At 40.1% G+C, this 15815-nt stretch overlaps 1 protein-coding gene across 1 annotated transcript in view; it reads right to left on the bottom strand.

Annotated features, from left to right (window-relative positions):
• EPC2 (enhancer of polycomb homolog 2) overlaps window positions 1-15815 on the bottom strand; it is a 3037718-nt gene that overhangs the window by 1739316 nt on the left and 1282587 nt on the right. Inside the window, exon 5 of the mRNA XM_044074869.1 lies at window positions 15473-15621. Within this exon, the coding sequence (XP_043930804.1) occupies window positions 15473-15621 (149 nt within the window). The remainder of the gene's footprint in view (window positions 1-15472; window positions 15622-15815) is intronic.

Here is a 15815-nt window from a genome sequence, read left to right as displayed (position 1 = left end):
AACTACTATCTCCATACTGCAGGTTCCTAATAGAAAAAAAAAATCAAATTCCAGATGAAATATCAAAATCAGTTAATCTTTTACATCAAAGAGGTTAAATACATGGTTGCTAACCCCAAAGAGGCAAAAGAGACATTCCTGGCTGTTTTCACGCAAATTCCACCTTCAGAAGTGAAATAAATCCACAAAAAAAGATAAAGGTCCCTTGGATGAAAAAACGACCCCATTCACGAGCACTCTAGCTGGGATCCAACTCTGAAATCTTCCTCTTGCTGTCTAGGCCCTTGGGTCATTGATGTGAGCCATGAGGAACACAGGAAAGGAAGTACAGATTGGGAGGGAACCAATAATGAGCTTCTGTTTGCGATGCAGGAATATAGGAAGGAAGCTCACATCTAGGAGATTGGCATGCAAATTCAGTCCCCCTAGGCTTTTGATGGCTTCATTAAGAACAGTCAGACAAAATGGATTTCAGCAAGCTCCAAAGGATTTTACTGCCTGAAAAATGAAAATTGATCTGCACCAGCTAAAAGAAGAAAGCTGCACCATAGATGTCAACCAACCTGCAAGCAAAACCTTGAAGAAATAAGGTACTGTTGAACTGAACCATTCACTAAAACAGTACACCCAGTACTGTGTAGGTGAATGAAACTCCAGCCTTAAATAATAGGCAAGAAATAAACTGTCAGAATTATACTAGCTCATAGATTAATATTGGGGGAAAAAATTGTTAAATGTTTTATGTAAATACTAGAAATGTGTTAAAAGATCCTGGAGAAGTAATCTCAGGAAATTAGTAAAATAACCTAACAATCCTGGGGTAATGTAAATATAGCCTTAATATGTCAACTATAGCAGAAGGACTGTTTGGCTAAGCTGTTTTCTTTTTTTTTTTTTTTTGTCTCTATACTTCCTACTTCTGTTAAATAGGTGCCAAGTATATATTTTATAACCCACACAGATTGATGTGGAAAAACATCACTATAGGCACCAAAGAAGGCCGAAACCTGAATAAGTAAAGGGAGGAAAAGAAGTCAAATGAGAGAAAATGTAAAATGACAAGATTGATTGTTTAACAATATTACTATGGTACACATATTGCTATAATTTACTGAGGAATGTATATTAATATGCTGTTTTAAAAATACTATTAGAAAGAATTAGTCACAAGACAAAAACAATACATGCTGTACCTTAAATGCAATACCATCACTGTATAAATAATATGTTGGAAGAGGCTAGGGATATTAAGTAGCAGTGTTTGTTGAGGGAACTAGTTTGTTCAGCTTTGTCCACATTGGATATAGTAACACAGGGGGGATACTATGGAGTAAATCTATATCTAAAAAGAAAACGCATTCCAAGATTAGACGTAAAGGTAAACCATATAATGAACCTTCATCCTCCCCCCCTGATTATTCCTGGTCCAGGGATATAGTGGTTAGGCACAGTGTAGGGACGGAGATAAATAGATGCTTTCCTAAACCATCACACAGTAACACATACAAAACTAACAAAACAAAACTAATATACATGGCATATCTAAGGAATATACCTAATAAATAAATGTGGGAAATAGAATCATGGAATGTTAAAGGGCTCCAAAACAAGAAGAAAAAAAAATTATTCTTACACCTTACATTAAAAACCACAGCCAACCTCATACTAATACAAGAAACGCACTTGACTGCAGATCAATGGGCAGAAATTAGCAGAAAGAAATGGATAAGTCAAACCATAGCTTCAGAGGGGAAAACAAACAGTGCTGGGGCTGCCATAATAATTAAAAATCAATTTAAGGAAAAAATACTTAAAACCAAAGCTGACAAGGAGGGAAGATGGTGCTATGTAACATTTAATAGTCCTACAATACCAAAACCTATAATGGTACTTAATGTTTACGCACCCTGTAATAACCAACAACACTTTTTTATGTCATTATACCCAACCTTAAACCAATTTAAAGATCACTACCTAGTGATTGGAGGTGACTGGAATACATATCAAAACCCAGAAAAGGATAAATCTAATCTGACCAAATCACATAATAAACAAGCCACATTAGCCCTTAATGAACTCAAACAAGATTTCAAACTATATGACCCTTTTAAACATGGGAACAGTGCAGATAAAACAGGGAAATTCATATTCTATTCGCAATGCCACAAAATGTGGTCAAGGATAGACTTCTTAATCTCTGACATATTCATTAACATGGACCCAACAATAACTATACATACCAGGTTCTTTTCAGATCACTCCAAAATCACACTGAACATTAACTGGGACAAAAAGATATATTTAGAGAATAGGGGTCATAATTGTTCATTAAACCCTAATTTACTTTCCAAAATGGATGTAATAAAAGAAACAGAAGCAATACTAAAAATAGCTCTTACAAATATCACTAACTCCCAAGTACCAACTGACATAGAATGGGCTGCAACCAAAGCACAAATCAGAGGATTGTTCATCAAAAAAGCAGCATACTACAAAAAAATACAACTGAAAGAGGAGCATATACTGAAAGGGAAAATAGAGCATCTTGAAAAAGAACTAATAAATAACCCTAAGAACCAAACAGAAGCAGAACTTTTAAAACTGCAAAGGGATCTATATATGTTAGAAACCAGGAACCTATCTTTCTATGAAGCCAGAATGTTAGCCACTTACGCAGAAGAAGCTCAAATACCATCTAGAGCTCTGGCCAGAATTATCTGCCAACACAAAAATGCTTCCAATATATCAGAAATAAACTACAGAGACAAAAACTACAGAAAAAATGAAGACATTATTAAAATATTTGAACAAATATACTCACAAATATATGGAGCACAAATACTACAAACCTCAAAGGAAGATAGAACTCTTTCTTCAAAAACTGAAATTCCCTAAAAAAAGTTATGTCCTTACCATAACGTTCCATGTAGAGTGTTCATCTCGCCTTTGTTCTTACACACGGGTTCGGAGCCGATCCTCGGCTCCGAGTCGGCCGAATTGCAAAGCTCTGAATCTCAGAGAAGCTCGAGACCAGCCCATATCCCACAATCCTCCCTGCCATTACTCAGATCTAGTTTGCAAACAAACCAGACCAAAAGATCCAACACCTGCGGTGCTAGAAGTATACATTCTCTTCAGCCATTCAGAGACACTCTCTCACCATAGCAATAACTAATGGTCTAAGCATATATCCCTGACACACGGGACCATATACCCCGGAAGGGGTCAAGACACGTCGATCAGACTCTAATCCTACCAGTTCTTCCAAACACGTGGGGGGGGGGAATGTAAGAACAAAGGCGAGATGAACACTCTACATGGAACGTTATGGTAAGGACATAACTTCTTTATGTAAGAGTGTTCAATCTCGCCGTTTGTTCTTACACACGGGTAGCGTCCCTAGCTCCGTAACCCCAAGTGACTCATGGAAGAACGTTCCTAAGCACAGTGGAACCAAATGATGTCCTATCCTTGGAGACCTTGTCCACTCTATAATGAGTGATGAAAGTATGTGGTATAGACCACGTGGCTGCTGCACAAATAGTGTCCAAAGGCAAACAAGCCGCATGAGCTAAGGAAGTGGAAACGGAACTGATAGAATGGGCCTTAGGTTTGGTGGGTAAGGATTGCTTTGATTTAGAGTATACAAATGTTATACAGTCAGCAAGCCATTTAGATAGTGTACGTTTAGTAATTGCCATGCCTTTTTTATTGTCTGCAAATGCGACGAAGAGCTGATCCGTTTTCCTGTAAGCTTTGGTCCTATCTAAATAAAATCTTAATTGCCTGTGAACATCCAACTTGTGCAACATATACTCCAGTTTGTTAGTATGGTTTTTGAAAAAGGTAGGGAGTTCTATAGACTGGTTAATATTCGTAACTGAGCATACTTTTGGAAGGAAAGATGGATTTGTACGCAGAGAGACCCTGTCTGGATGGAATATCAAGTAAGGTGGTCTGACTGATAATGCCTGCAGCTCTGAGACTCTATGAGCTGAGGTCACGGCGACGAGAAACAGCGTCTTCCACGATAAGAACTTTAAGAGACATGACAAAGCAGGTTCAAAAGGTGGTAACATGAGTTGCGACAGCAGCAAATTCAGGCTCCATGGAAAGAAAGGTTTTCTGACAGGCGGTCTAAGATGGAAGGTTCCTTTCATAAAGGCCTTACAAAGTCTGTGAGACATAATGGGAGAACCTTCCTCACCAATATGGAAGTTTGATATGGCCGCCAACTGTACTCTTAGAGTGGAAGTAGAAGCTCCATCGTGAAAAAGGAGGGATAAGAATTCTAAAATTTTATGTAGAGGAGCTACCAAGGGGTCTAAGTTCTGACTAGATGCCCAATGTACAAAGCGTTTCCACTTACTCGTATAGAGTTTAGTAGTGGAAGCTTTATGAGAAGCAATCAGAACGTGTTGAACTGCCGGAGGGAGTAGATGAGACCTGGCTAGGCAGGGAAGCGGAGCAGCCAAGCTGCTAGTTTGAGGGACTGTAGAGACGGGTGAGGAACTCCCAACGAATGTGTCAGTAGATCTGGTACTGGGTCCAGAATCCATGGTTCCTCTATTTGATGGGCTCGAAGAAAGGGGAACCATATTTGACGAGGCCAGAATGGGGCTATGAGTATTATAGTACTTTCCAGGTTCCTGGCTTTCTGTAGAAATCTGGGAATCAATGGAGTCGGTGAGAATGCATATAGGAGACCCGGGGGCCAATCGTGTATCAGTGCATCCCTGGGGACATCCCCCGGAGGGGGTAGAAGGGCAAAGTAGCTTCTGCATTTTTCATTCAATGGGGAAGCAAACAGATCGCAGCAAGGCTGGCCCCATTTGCGGAAGATCTTTTCCGCCGTCTGTGAATTGAGGGACCACTCGTGAGGTAACAGGATGGCTCTGCTCAACCAGTCCGCAATGATGTTGGATGACCCCGGGATGTGCGTTGCTATCAGAAAGCGACCCGTGGACTCTGCCCATTGCCAAATTCTCATGGCCTCTCTGCATAACGGGCAAGACCTGGTTCCCCCTTGTTTGTTTATGTACCAGACTACAGACATGTTGTCGGTCTGAACTGCTACTGTTCCTAGAGGTAAGAGGGCTTGGAAGTGTTGCAATGCCAGGAACACCGCCCTCAACTCCAGAACATTTATATGTAGAGTGTACTCCGTGCTGGACCATTCTCCTTGGACTGTTCTTCCCTGAAAAAGGCCCCCCCCCCACCCTATCAGGGAAGCGTCCATGGTTATTGTGGCTGTTGGACTGGGTAGAACGAACGGACGACCCACAGTGAGGTTCTGATCGCGCACCCACCATGAGAGGTCCCGTCTGCAAGATTCTGTTATCCTGATCTCGTGCGCTAGGGGTAGGTGTTGGAACGACCACTGCGCGAAGAGCAGCCATTGTAGAATCCTCATGTGTAACCTTCCCATAGGGACTGCAATTAGTGCGCCTGCCATCAGTCCCAACACTTTTAACACCGGCTTGGCTGGGGCTTTCTTGCTGACCAGAAGAAGAAGGACCTGCTGTTTGAGTGTTGAAGCTCTTATTGGGGGGAGCTTCAGTCGTGTCGATAGTGTATTTAGGTCTGCTCCGATGAAGGAAATACACTGTGAGGGCGATAAGCAAGACTTTTCGAAGTTTATGGGTATCCCTAAGTGGGAACAAAGGCTGATTGTGTAGTCTCTGGCTTGCAATAGGCGACGCTCGGTGGTGGCGGTGAGGAGCCAGTCATCCAGATAGGGAAACACCTGGAATCCTTGTCGTCTCAAGTGAGACGCAACTACTGCCATGCATTTGGTGAATACCCTGGGGGCTGAGGTGAGTCAAAAGGGCAGAGCTCGAAACTGAAAGTGACTGGCTCCCAGCCGGAAGCGCAGGTGATCTCTGGACGGTCTGGCCATTTTGATGTGGTAGTACGCGTCTTTGAGATCTATAGAGCACATCCAATCGTCCTTCTGTAAGAATGGAAGGATCGAATGAAGCGTGACCATCCGGAACTTTTCCTTCTTCACGAAGCTGTTGAGATGGCTGAGATCTAAGATCGGTCTCCAGTCCCCTGTCTTTTTTGGAACTAAAAAGAACCTTGAGTAAGTTCCGAATTCTCTTTGGTCCGCCGGGACTGGTTGGATGACTCTGTTTTCGAGCAGCTTTGAAATTTCTACAGCTGCTAGCTTTCACAGACGGGGTGGCACATCTGGAAACTTTCTTTGTAAAGGTGGTGTTGAAGTGAATGGGATTTTGTATCCTCTGGTTATAATGCTTTTTACCCAAGAATCCGAAGTAATGTTTAGCCAGGCCAGTGGGTATAAAGCTAAGCGACCCCCGACTGCCTCCAGAGCAGGACAGCTGGGCCTCCCTTCAGGAGTGCTGGAAAGGCTTCCCAGGAATGGAATCCCTGTCGCCTTGGTTATGCGGACTCCCTCTGCCACCGGGGCGGCGTCTTCCATTTCTACCCCCTCCTCTGCCTCTGGAGGGAGTATCACTCTGTGTGGTCTGGAAAGATCCCCGATTCTTACGGAACCACATTTTTCCGCATCGTTGCCCTTTGGGGTACGGTCTAGTAGGAGCGGAAAAACGGACCCCGACAGCAGACAGGGTCTTTCCCTCTTGCTCGCACCGAGTGAGGGTCTCCTTAACCTTGGGCCCGAAAAGTGTGGCACCATCAAAAGGGGCATTGGCAAAAGAAGACTTGAAGGCTTCCGCAAAGGAGCACAGCCGCATCCATGATTGTCTTCGAAGAGCAATCGCTGAAGCTGCAGCTCTACTCGATCCCTCGGCTGCATACGAGATGAGCCTCATGGATGAGTTTACTATGGAGGTGAGGGTGTTAAGTTGTGCTGTTACTTTTTCTGAAACAGCAGCATCTGTGTTACCCTGGAGGGTATCTGTCAGCTCCTTGATGAGATCCCTCTGCAAACGTGTGAAGTGGGTCAGATAGTTTAGCGAACGCATGGAAAAAGTCGCTGAACTAAAAATGCGCTTCCCACATCTGTCCATAGTCCTAGAATCCTTATTAGGAGGATGAACAGATGAGGAAGACTCAGACATCTCCTTTTTCGTGGCTGCCGCCACCACCATAGCGTCGACAGGAACTCCCTGGGTGAGATAAGATTTATCTTGGGGGGCAGTGATGAACTTGTTCGGTTTCCTAGAGACTGGTTCCACTGTGTCAGGTGCCTCCCACGCCCTTCGAGCAATCAAATCCATTAATTCATCGAAAGGCGGAGTCACCCAGGAGGTAGAAGGTTGAGCCTCAAAAGCCTTCAGCAGCACCGACTCGTCCTCAGTGGGGGCTAGGGACTGCCAATCACCCCTCTGTTTCAAGATCTCCAGGATGTCTGCAAATGACACATCCTCCGAGGGTGATTTGGGGGACCCCTCTGCCTCATCCAAGTCGGTGTCAGACGTTAGAGATTCCTGTGGGGAATCTATGTGCCTCCTCTTGCACAACCGTTTCCTCGGGACCTCATCAGAGGGGGCTTCTGGTGAGGCCTCCAAGGAAGAGGGGGAACCCTCTGGGGGTGGCTGAGGCAATTGGGCTCTACGCTTGGGATGGATCGTGGGAGCAGAAACAGAAAGTGGCCCTTTTGGGGAAGGAGAGGATTCCCCTGATGATGTGGTTGTCTGTGCAGACAATACCTTCCTCATAAGGTCAAAGGCCCCCGAACCCCTGGCCGAGGGCTCCCCCGGTTCCGAAGAACATGGAAGCATCCCAGAACTAGGTGCCGTGGGCTCCGACCCAGAGGACGGAGCCAAGCCAGTCTGTGCCGAGGCCCCGAGAGGGAGAGTCGGTACGACTCTCGGTCCCGGAAACGAGCAAAGACCGTCGGCTCTGCAACTCCCCTAACGGTTCCGAAGGAGTCGAAGTCAATGGTGTCGATCATGCAATGGACGGTTTCGGCACCGAAGGCTCCACTATCATCAGGTCATCTTCTCCCGGCTCCAAGATCTGGATGGGTCTCGAAGGAGGACCCGTTGGAGATATGGGGAGGCCTTCTAGTTTCGACACCAACTGGGAGGAAACTGCAATTAACTTGGAAAGGGCCGTGTTTTCCATGAGTTTCTGCACGACATGATCCACATCTGTCTCAGACAAGGGTCTGGAAGAACGGGTCGAAGGAGCCGAAGATGGCACCGACCGAAGAATGGATGGTGGTGGCAGTTCCGACACCGGTTCCAAGATCTGGGGCTCAGGAAAAGATAAATGTTCGACGCTCGGCCCCGAGACCTGTGGAACCGGCGAACGAACCTGAGAAGATGAACTCAGAGCCGATGACATGGGCTCCGACATCTTCGACCCCTTTGAGGATTTAGAAGCCTGATCTGACTTGTCCAAAGCCTCTTGAAAGGCAGGCTTCAATAATCCTCTGTCTATGAGCTTCCTGCGCCTATCTGTCATGACCCTCCCGCTAAAGGAATGGCAAATAGAGCAATCCTCTTGGAGATGGAGAGGGCCAAGACAGTAGACGCAGGAAGCATGATTGTCAGTAATGGACAATATCTGCCCACATCTTTTAAAGCCAGATTTAGCTTTTTCTGACATAGTACTATATAACAACAATAACTATGAGTATAGAAAAAAATACTAATCCTATATGAATATATATATGTGGAAAGGGCTATATAAAGAAGACACTCACAAAAAAACACACCCAAAGAAAAAGGGTTAGGCCACAAAGGGTGCCTGAAGAAAAAAAAGGGTATATATATATATATATATATATATATATATATATATATATATATATATATATATATATATATATATATATATATATATATATATATATATATATATATATATATATACATATATACATATATATAAAACACACACAGCACTTCTATAATAATCTAAGAATTATAAGGTAATATCAAGAAAAAAATCAGTATCTTATCTGTAAATAGTAAGCAAAACTCAATTCTCTATCTGGTCCGAGCTCTCCTCGATCCGATCTGTTGCAGCGGCAAACTAGATCTGGGTAATGACAGGGAGGATTGTGGGATATGGGCTGGTCTCTAGCTTCTCTGAGATTCAGAGCTTTGCAATTCGGCCGACTCTGAGCCGATCCTCGTGTGTAAGAACAAACGGCGAGATTGAACACTCTTACATCTCAATTTAGACCAACAAAAAAAACTAACTGAGCCAATATCCATCAGTGAAATTATTACAACAATCAAACACTTAAAAGTGCATAAGGCTCCGGGTCCGGATGGACTCGCATCAGAATTTTACAAAGCATTTTCCCCCTTGATAGCCAAACTACTATACTATACACTGAATTACATAATAAACTATAAAATAAATGATATCCACTTTAATGCCTCTAAAACTATATTTAAATTTAAAAGAACACACAGACCCCAAAAACCCTGACAGCTACAGACCCATCTCCCTCTTAAATATAGATACTAAAATATTTACCTCTATACTTGCAAACAGAATGAAAAATCTGATAGAAAAAATCCTCTCCCCAGAACAATCCGGTTTTACACCACATAGACAGACTAGTGACAATACATTAACATTAGATGCACTAATATCCTACGCTAACCGATACAATATCAACATCTACACAATGGTAGTGGATGCCCACAAGGCATTTGATAGGGTTAATCTAGAATTCTTACTCCAAACACTACCCTACTTTAATATACCCAATAACTTCATTCAGATCATCCAAACTCTCTATAGCAACCCATACACATCTCTGTATATAAATAAAACTTGGTCAAATAGGATCTTAATAAAAAATGGAACAAGACAAGGATGCCCACTATCACCCTTCCTGTTTAACCTATACCTAAGAACCACTCTTTCTATACATTAAACAAAATACATATCACAATCCTCCATCAATACACAATTTCAAAATATACCTCACTGCATTTGCAGATGATGTGAACATATACTGCACTACACCAAATTCAGATATAAACAAAATAATAGCTGCAATTGAACATTTCTCGACTATGTCTAACTACAAACTAAACCTTAATAAAACTAATATTTTCCCCCTAAAAACACCCAAACTCATCTCACTAATACCATTGTTAAACACAATAAAAATTAAATAAGAAACTAAATACATGGGAATCACCTTTTTCCAGAGTAACAAAGACTTCTACCAACACAATGTAAACCTTAAATGGCAAAATATAATGCAAGACTGCAAAAGATGGAACAACCTAAAACTACCATTCTTGGCCAAAGTATCAATAATCAAAATGAACATTTTACCTAGATTAATGTATATATTCATGACATCACAGACAACAATACATAATAAATTCTTCAAACAAATTCATACCTTCCTAGCAAAACTTATATGGGAACCCAAAAAAAACAGAATCTCCTATCCAAAATTAACACTCCCCAAAAGCAAAGGAGGACTAAATCTACCAGATTTTAAAATGTACTTCTCGATCATTAACACTAACAGAATATTGAGAATAGCTGAACATAACCCGTCAATGGAAAATTGGTCTCCTCTCTGGGTGACAATATATTATAGATATATTAAAGCTCTAGGTTTCAATCCCAAAGCACTTCCATTCCTGAAGCAGAAAGAAATACAAACTTATAACATTATAGAGCCCTTAAAACATTCTATCAACCTAGCGCAAAAACTCTCTCAATTCTTGAACCTTAGACATGCCATGACAATACTGCAACCCCTTCATAAAAACCCAAATTTAAAAATAAACAATAAGATGCTGGACTTAGTCCCTTTTCCCAGACTAAAAGATAAAACAATCCAAGATATCTATCCCTACCTTAACTGTTCAATACAAGAAATGAGGACCAACTTAAACCTCCCTAAATCACACATAATAATCCTAAGACAAATCAAAGAACTGTGTTCCAGTTATCTCCAAAATATTACTATGACCAATAGTGACATGGAAACTTGTAGCAGGCTTTGGAAAACTATTATCACAACAAAGAAAACTATTACCAATTCATATAAAATGCTAAATGAAATCAAAAACCAGAAGGACCTCCTCTTCTCTAACTACTGGAGAAAAATTAAACCATCCATAGATGATCAGCAAATAAGCCAGGCAATCAATCTAACACTGAAGATTCTACCCCTCAAAAAGTTAGCATACACTCAGCTCATGATCAATAATAATGCTTATTTTACACCTGCAATCCTACACAAATTTAACACATCAAAATCACCTTTCTGCCCACAATGTAAGGACCAGACAGCTGACTTAATCCATGTATTTTGGAGCTGTAAATGCGTCTATAAACTCTGGAACTCTCTCAAGGTACAATTACAAAAAACGGGTCATCAAACATCAACATTAACTTGGGAATTCACTCTGTTACACATTCTCCCACCCAACATCCCAAGAAAACAAGCAAATACACTTTTAACAATTTTCCTACTAATGAAACTGTATATAGCTTTTAAATGGCTAGATACGATAAATATCTCTTGGGAGGGTTTTAAACAAGTAGCTATACAACACCTTTTAGCTCATAAAATAGTAACAGATAAAAGAAACAAAAACATGAAATCCAGATAAATTTGGGAACAAACCTTTAACATCATATTAGCATAATTCATCACACAGAAACTTAGAAATACACTATAATGGAACCAAAGAACACATACAAGTTCAGATATTAAATAATAACTTGGATATTATGAATGTATATACTGTCTATATAACTGTGGAATTAACAATGAAAGCATCTATGTACAAAGTGTAATTAGATATGTTGTATGACCTATATCCTGTGGTATTTGACATCAATGTATAACATATGTATATGTGTGTATGTGTATATATGTATATATGTATATATATATATATATATATATATATATATATATATATATATATATATATATATGTATATATATGTGTGTGTGTGTGTGTATGTATGTGTATGTATATACATACACACATATATATATATATATATATATATATATATATGCACACGGTCATGTTGTAAGATGTTTTTTATTTGTGACATTTATTAATGTAAAAATAAAAATTATTGAAAAAAAAAAAAAAAGAATAATAATCACTCTCAATTCAACCAACAGCACTATAGTTCTTGAAAAAACATTCAAATCTTTCAGTTAACTCATTCTCCCATCAAGCTAAACACCAAAGTCTAGTCCTAGAAAAAAAAAGGATTACTGGTTACCTGCAACAGCCTAGCCACCTTTCCAGGTTTCACTATTTTATAAACTACTTTATATGGGCTACTCCCCTTCTGTAGCAACCAGTCCTAAACTGTAACCCACCATTATGCCCTAATACTACAAGTATTAGGTGACATTTCATCCTTAAGATCATCACCAACTGAAAGATCCTTTTCAAATGAAAAACTACATCTGCAAGCCAGAATGTACTTCAACAAAAAAATAGAAATGAACAATCATATTCCATATGCCAATCAAAAATCACCCAGCACTTCTGAAATGCATACCAGCACACAAGTTAGGGATCTTGGATAACATTAGTCTTTTACAACTGCTAGACTTGAGCAGAACAGAGGCCTTCATTTTTCATTTGAGTATCTGAGCTACAGTGCACCACCATAATGCTGATCTCACTGCCACTAAAACTCTACTTTCCTTTTTCTAGTCTGAGGCATACTTCGACCTTTTCCTAAGATATGCAGTCAAGTGTAGCCATTTAACGTGCAACTTAGTAATTTACAGACATTTAACAATGAACAACAACCTGGTACAGCAAACTTCAGACCAAGTCAGAAACTGTAAAAGGCACTAGTCTGCTTTCATGGGCGCCGGAACCATAGAGCGAGGGGGGAGGGGTGCCCCCTCCACTTATGCAGCACTTGCGACCATCCCAACTCGTCATCATGTGTGCAATGACCCCACGCCTGTTTGAACTTCTTCTCTTATGCAGCTGCGGATTTCTTATTTAACTGCAGATTGTTCAGGCGGATTTCTCTGCCATGCCATTCAGATGTCTGTATGCAGAGCTAAGGTACTGTCTTCAGGTGTGTGTGTGTGTGTGTGTGTGTGTGTGTGTGTGTGTGTGTGTGTGTGTGTGAATGCTCCCAACAGGATACATCTGGCGGCTAGAGGTACACAGGCTCAAACCCTGCACCTTGGGTGCAGGTAAAAAGAGCCTAAAGTCCCTAGCCACCATCACTTGTGAATTTATGCCTCACAATTTTGTTCTGTTCCTCATTAAATCTCTGGTTTTCAGGAACAGTAAAACAAAAACTTTTATGTTAGCAATTTTCTAAGTTCATAAGATCAGTATTTGAAATGTGTTCTTATTTTGGGGCTATATTCACCCATTATTGGCTTTGTTCTGTATTTTTGTGCTATGAGGTTGAGAGCTATGGTGATAAGTTAGAACTGAGGTCACTAAATAACCATTTAAGTTTGTCTTCCTGTATTTCAGGAAACTGATTTAGCTTAGTGGTATGTTGTTCTGACTGTAGTGCACAGGGTTCTGGGTTCAAGACTTGGCAGTGAAATGTACAGTGGTAACAACATTTTATGCAAGCAACTTTCCAAAATTATACAAGCAATGTTTAAAATGTGTCCCTGGTGTTGGGCCTTTTGCCCCCCCCACCCAACTGAAAATAAGTGCAAGAAACTGTGCAACATGCCTATGGCTTACACTACTGTGATTCTGTATTTGTATATATATATATATATATATATATATATATATATATATATATATATATATATATATATATTGTGTGTAGAAGTAGACTGTTATCATAAAAATGTTCTGAATAGGGCAGTCATTATAGGTGCATGCATTTTTCTTCATTGCCTACTGGAAAAATGTTCAAACAATAAATGTAAAATGGGCTCTAACTTAAGTCTAACAAGTGTGCTGTATTATACAAGGAATATAATTTAATAAAGTCAGGAAGGTATATCAAAGAACGCATGTATGTTTCTTGTTTTGTGCGCAAGGGGCCTCGGATTTGAAAACAGCGCAAAGGTAATCTTTATCCACCACTGGCCAGATGCATTTTCTTTGGATGTGGCGTGGGTTTTAATGCTGTTTCAATTAATGCGAGTTTCAAGGGCAGAGAAGTTTTAATTCCAAGTCTATTTTTATTGTGAGACAGTATTGCTTTGTTTAGCAGATATCTGTTAGTGTCTGTGCATTGTGCTATAAAAATGTAAAAAAAATAAAATCCAAATAATCATTATAGAAGTAAAGCCGTATGCACACATTAGTGTTTATGGTAAATGGGGTGAAATAGCCAGGTAATGGGACAATGGAATGGCTGCAGGGGGACTCTGGTGCTATAGTTTGGTTCTGTTCTTCACTTTGTGTTTGAAAGTTGGTATTCCACAATTCCATTGGAGTGGGTGGGGTTGTGTAATTATGTATGCAAATTTTAGGTTAATCAGCATACATATTTGTACCTATTTTTCATGGTCCTGAATGTTGTGGAGAGATGTATATATTACCACAGAGGCTACCAATGTTCCAGAACAAACTATCCATAAAAATAAAACAAAGTTCATCCATCCATATTCAAATGCAACTTGGATTTAAGGATGGACAGTAGAAAATGTACTCCACGATTGCCCCTCATGCCACAAATGGATACAGGCAGTTCCTAAATGCTGCATCCCTTATACAGGTCCCCTCAAATTATCTATGGAATGATCACAGTTATTCTCACTAGGGCTAATATACAATCGTCAGCCATGGGATAGGTAAGACCAATCAGGACATGTTAATTCAATAATCAAGCATCAAAAGGGAACTGGCTAAGCTTAAAAAGTCCTCCAAGTGAACCTATGTTGTGGTAGTAAATAGTTATAAAAAAATTGCCCTTTTTAGAACACTAAGTACCCCTCTCACCCTCCATCCCCCAGTCTTCAACAGCTTCCGGTGGCTCTGTCTGCTTTATTATGTATTAGAATTTGTTTAACATGTTAACAGTTGCTGCAAAGAAATGCAACTCCCGTTTAAAACTTCTCAAACTATAATGACAACAGCCTAAACCACAGTAGAAAAGTGTCTTGTGCCAGATCACTTGCCCAACTAAAATATATTACACACTAGTTCACTAAATGCAACCTGTAATCTATGACTACCTCATTAGATAAAATGTCAGAATGAAAACACTACAAATCTTACAATGGACAAATGATCATGCCTAAACAACAAGACTGAAAGCCACTCACAAGGAACTATGACTGAGTCGGTTTGCTTTTTTCCATCCTAAAAAATATTCTCACAGCAGTACTAAATAAGCATGAAAAAGCTATGCACATGTAAATAATGAATGTCCAGAATACAGGCCCATGGTCCAAATTATCCACTTTACAACATCTTCAACAATGAATTGCAAAACCTAACAGTCTGGAAAAAAGTAAAATCAACCCAAGTCCTAAAGTCAAGCCCCAATCAATTACTTAAGCAGTGGAATTACTACTAAGATACTGGACTGAAAATAACATTTTAAAAGCAGGTGAAATATTGATTACCTCTTCTCTATAACCTCCAAAGTTAGATGCAACAACTCTCGTTTGGTCTTCTCTCTCCTCTTTACCATTTCCAAAATGGTTATAGCTCTGCTAAATTCCCTTCTTAATTTTAACATCTTCTCATAAGAAGCTTCATCATTCTTCCGGTTCTGCAAAAGTGACATTACCAATTACAAAAAGTTTAATTACATTTAAATCTATATTATATCACTTTTTTTTATAGCAAAGACAAACACAGTTCAACAAACTGACTTTTCCCTGTTGTTCAAAGAATAGTACATATGATATGAACTCTGAACCAAAACTCTTATTAGGAAACCTAAAGGACCCTGGAACAATATGA

Source organism: Protopterus annectens, chromosome 6.part0 (genome assembly GCF_019279795.1).
Source record: "Protopterus annectens isolate FY-2018-M chromosome 6.part0, PAN1.0, whole genome shotgun sequence".
Lineage (NCBI taxonomy): Eukaryota > Metazoa > Chordata > Ceratodontiformes > Protopteridae > Protopterus > Protopterus annectens.
The sequence above is the reverse complement of the archived record's forward strand: the minus strand, read 5'-3'. Positions and strand labels throughout refer to the sequence as shown.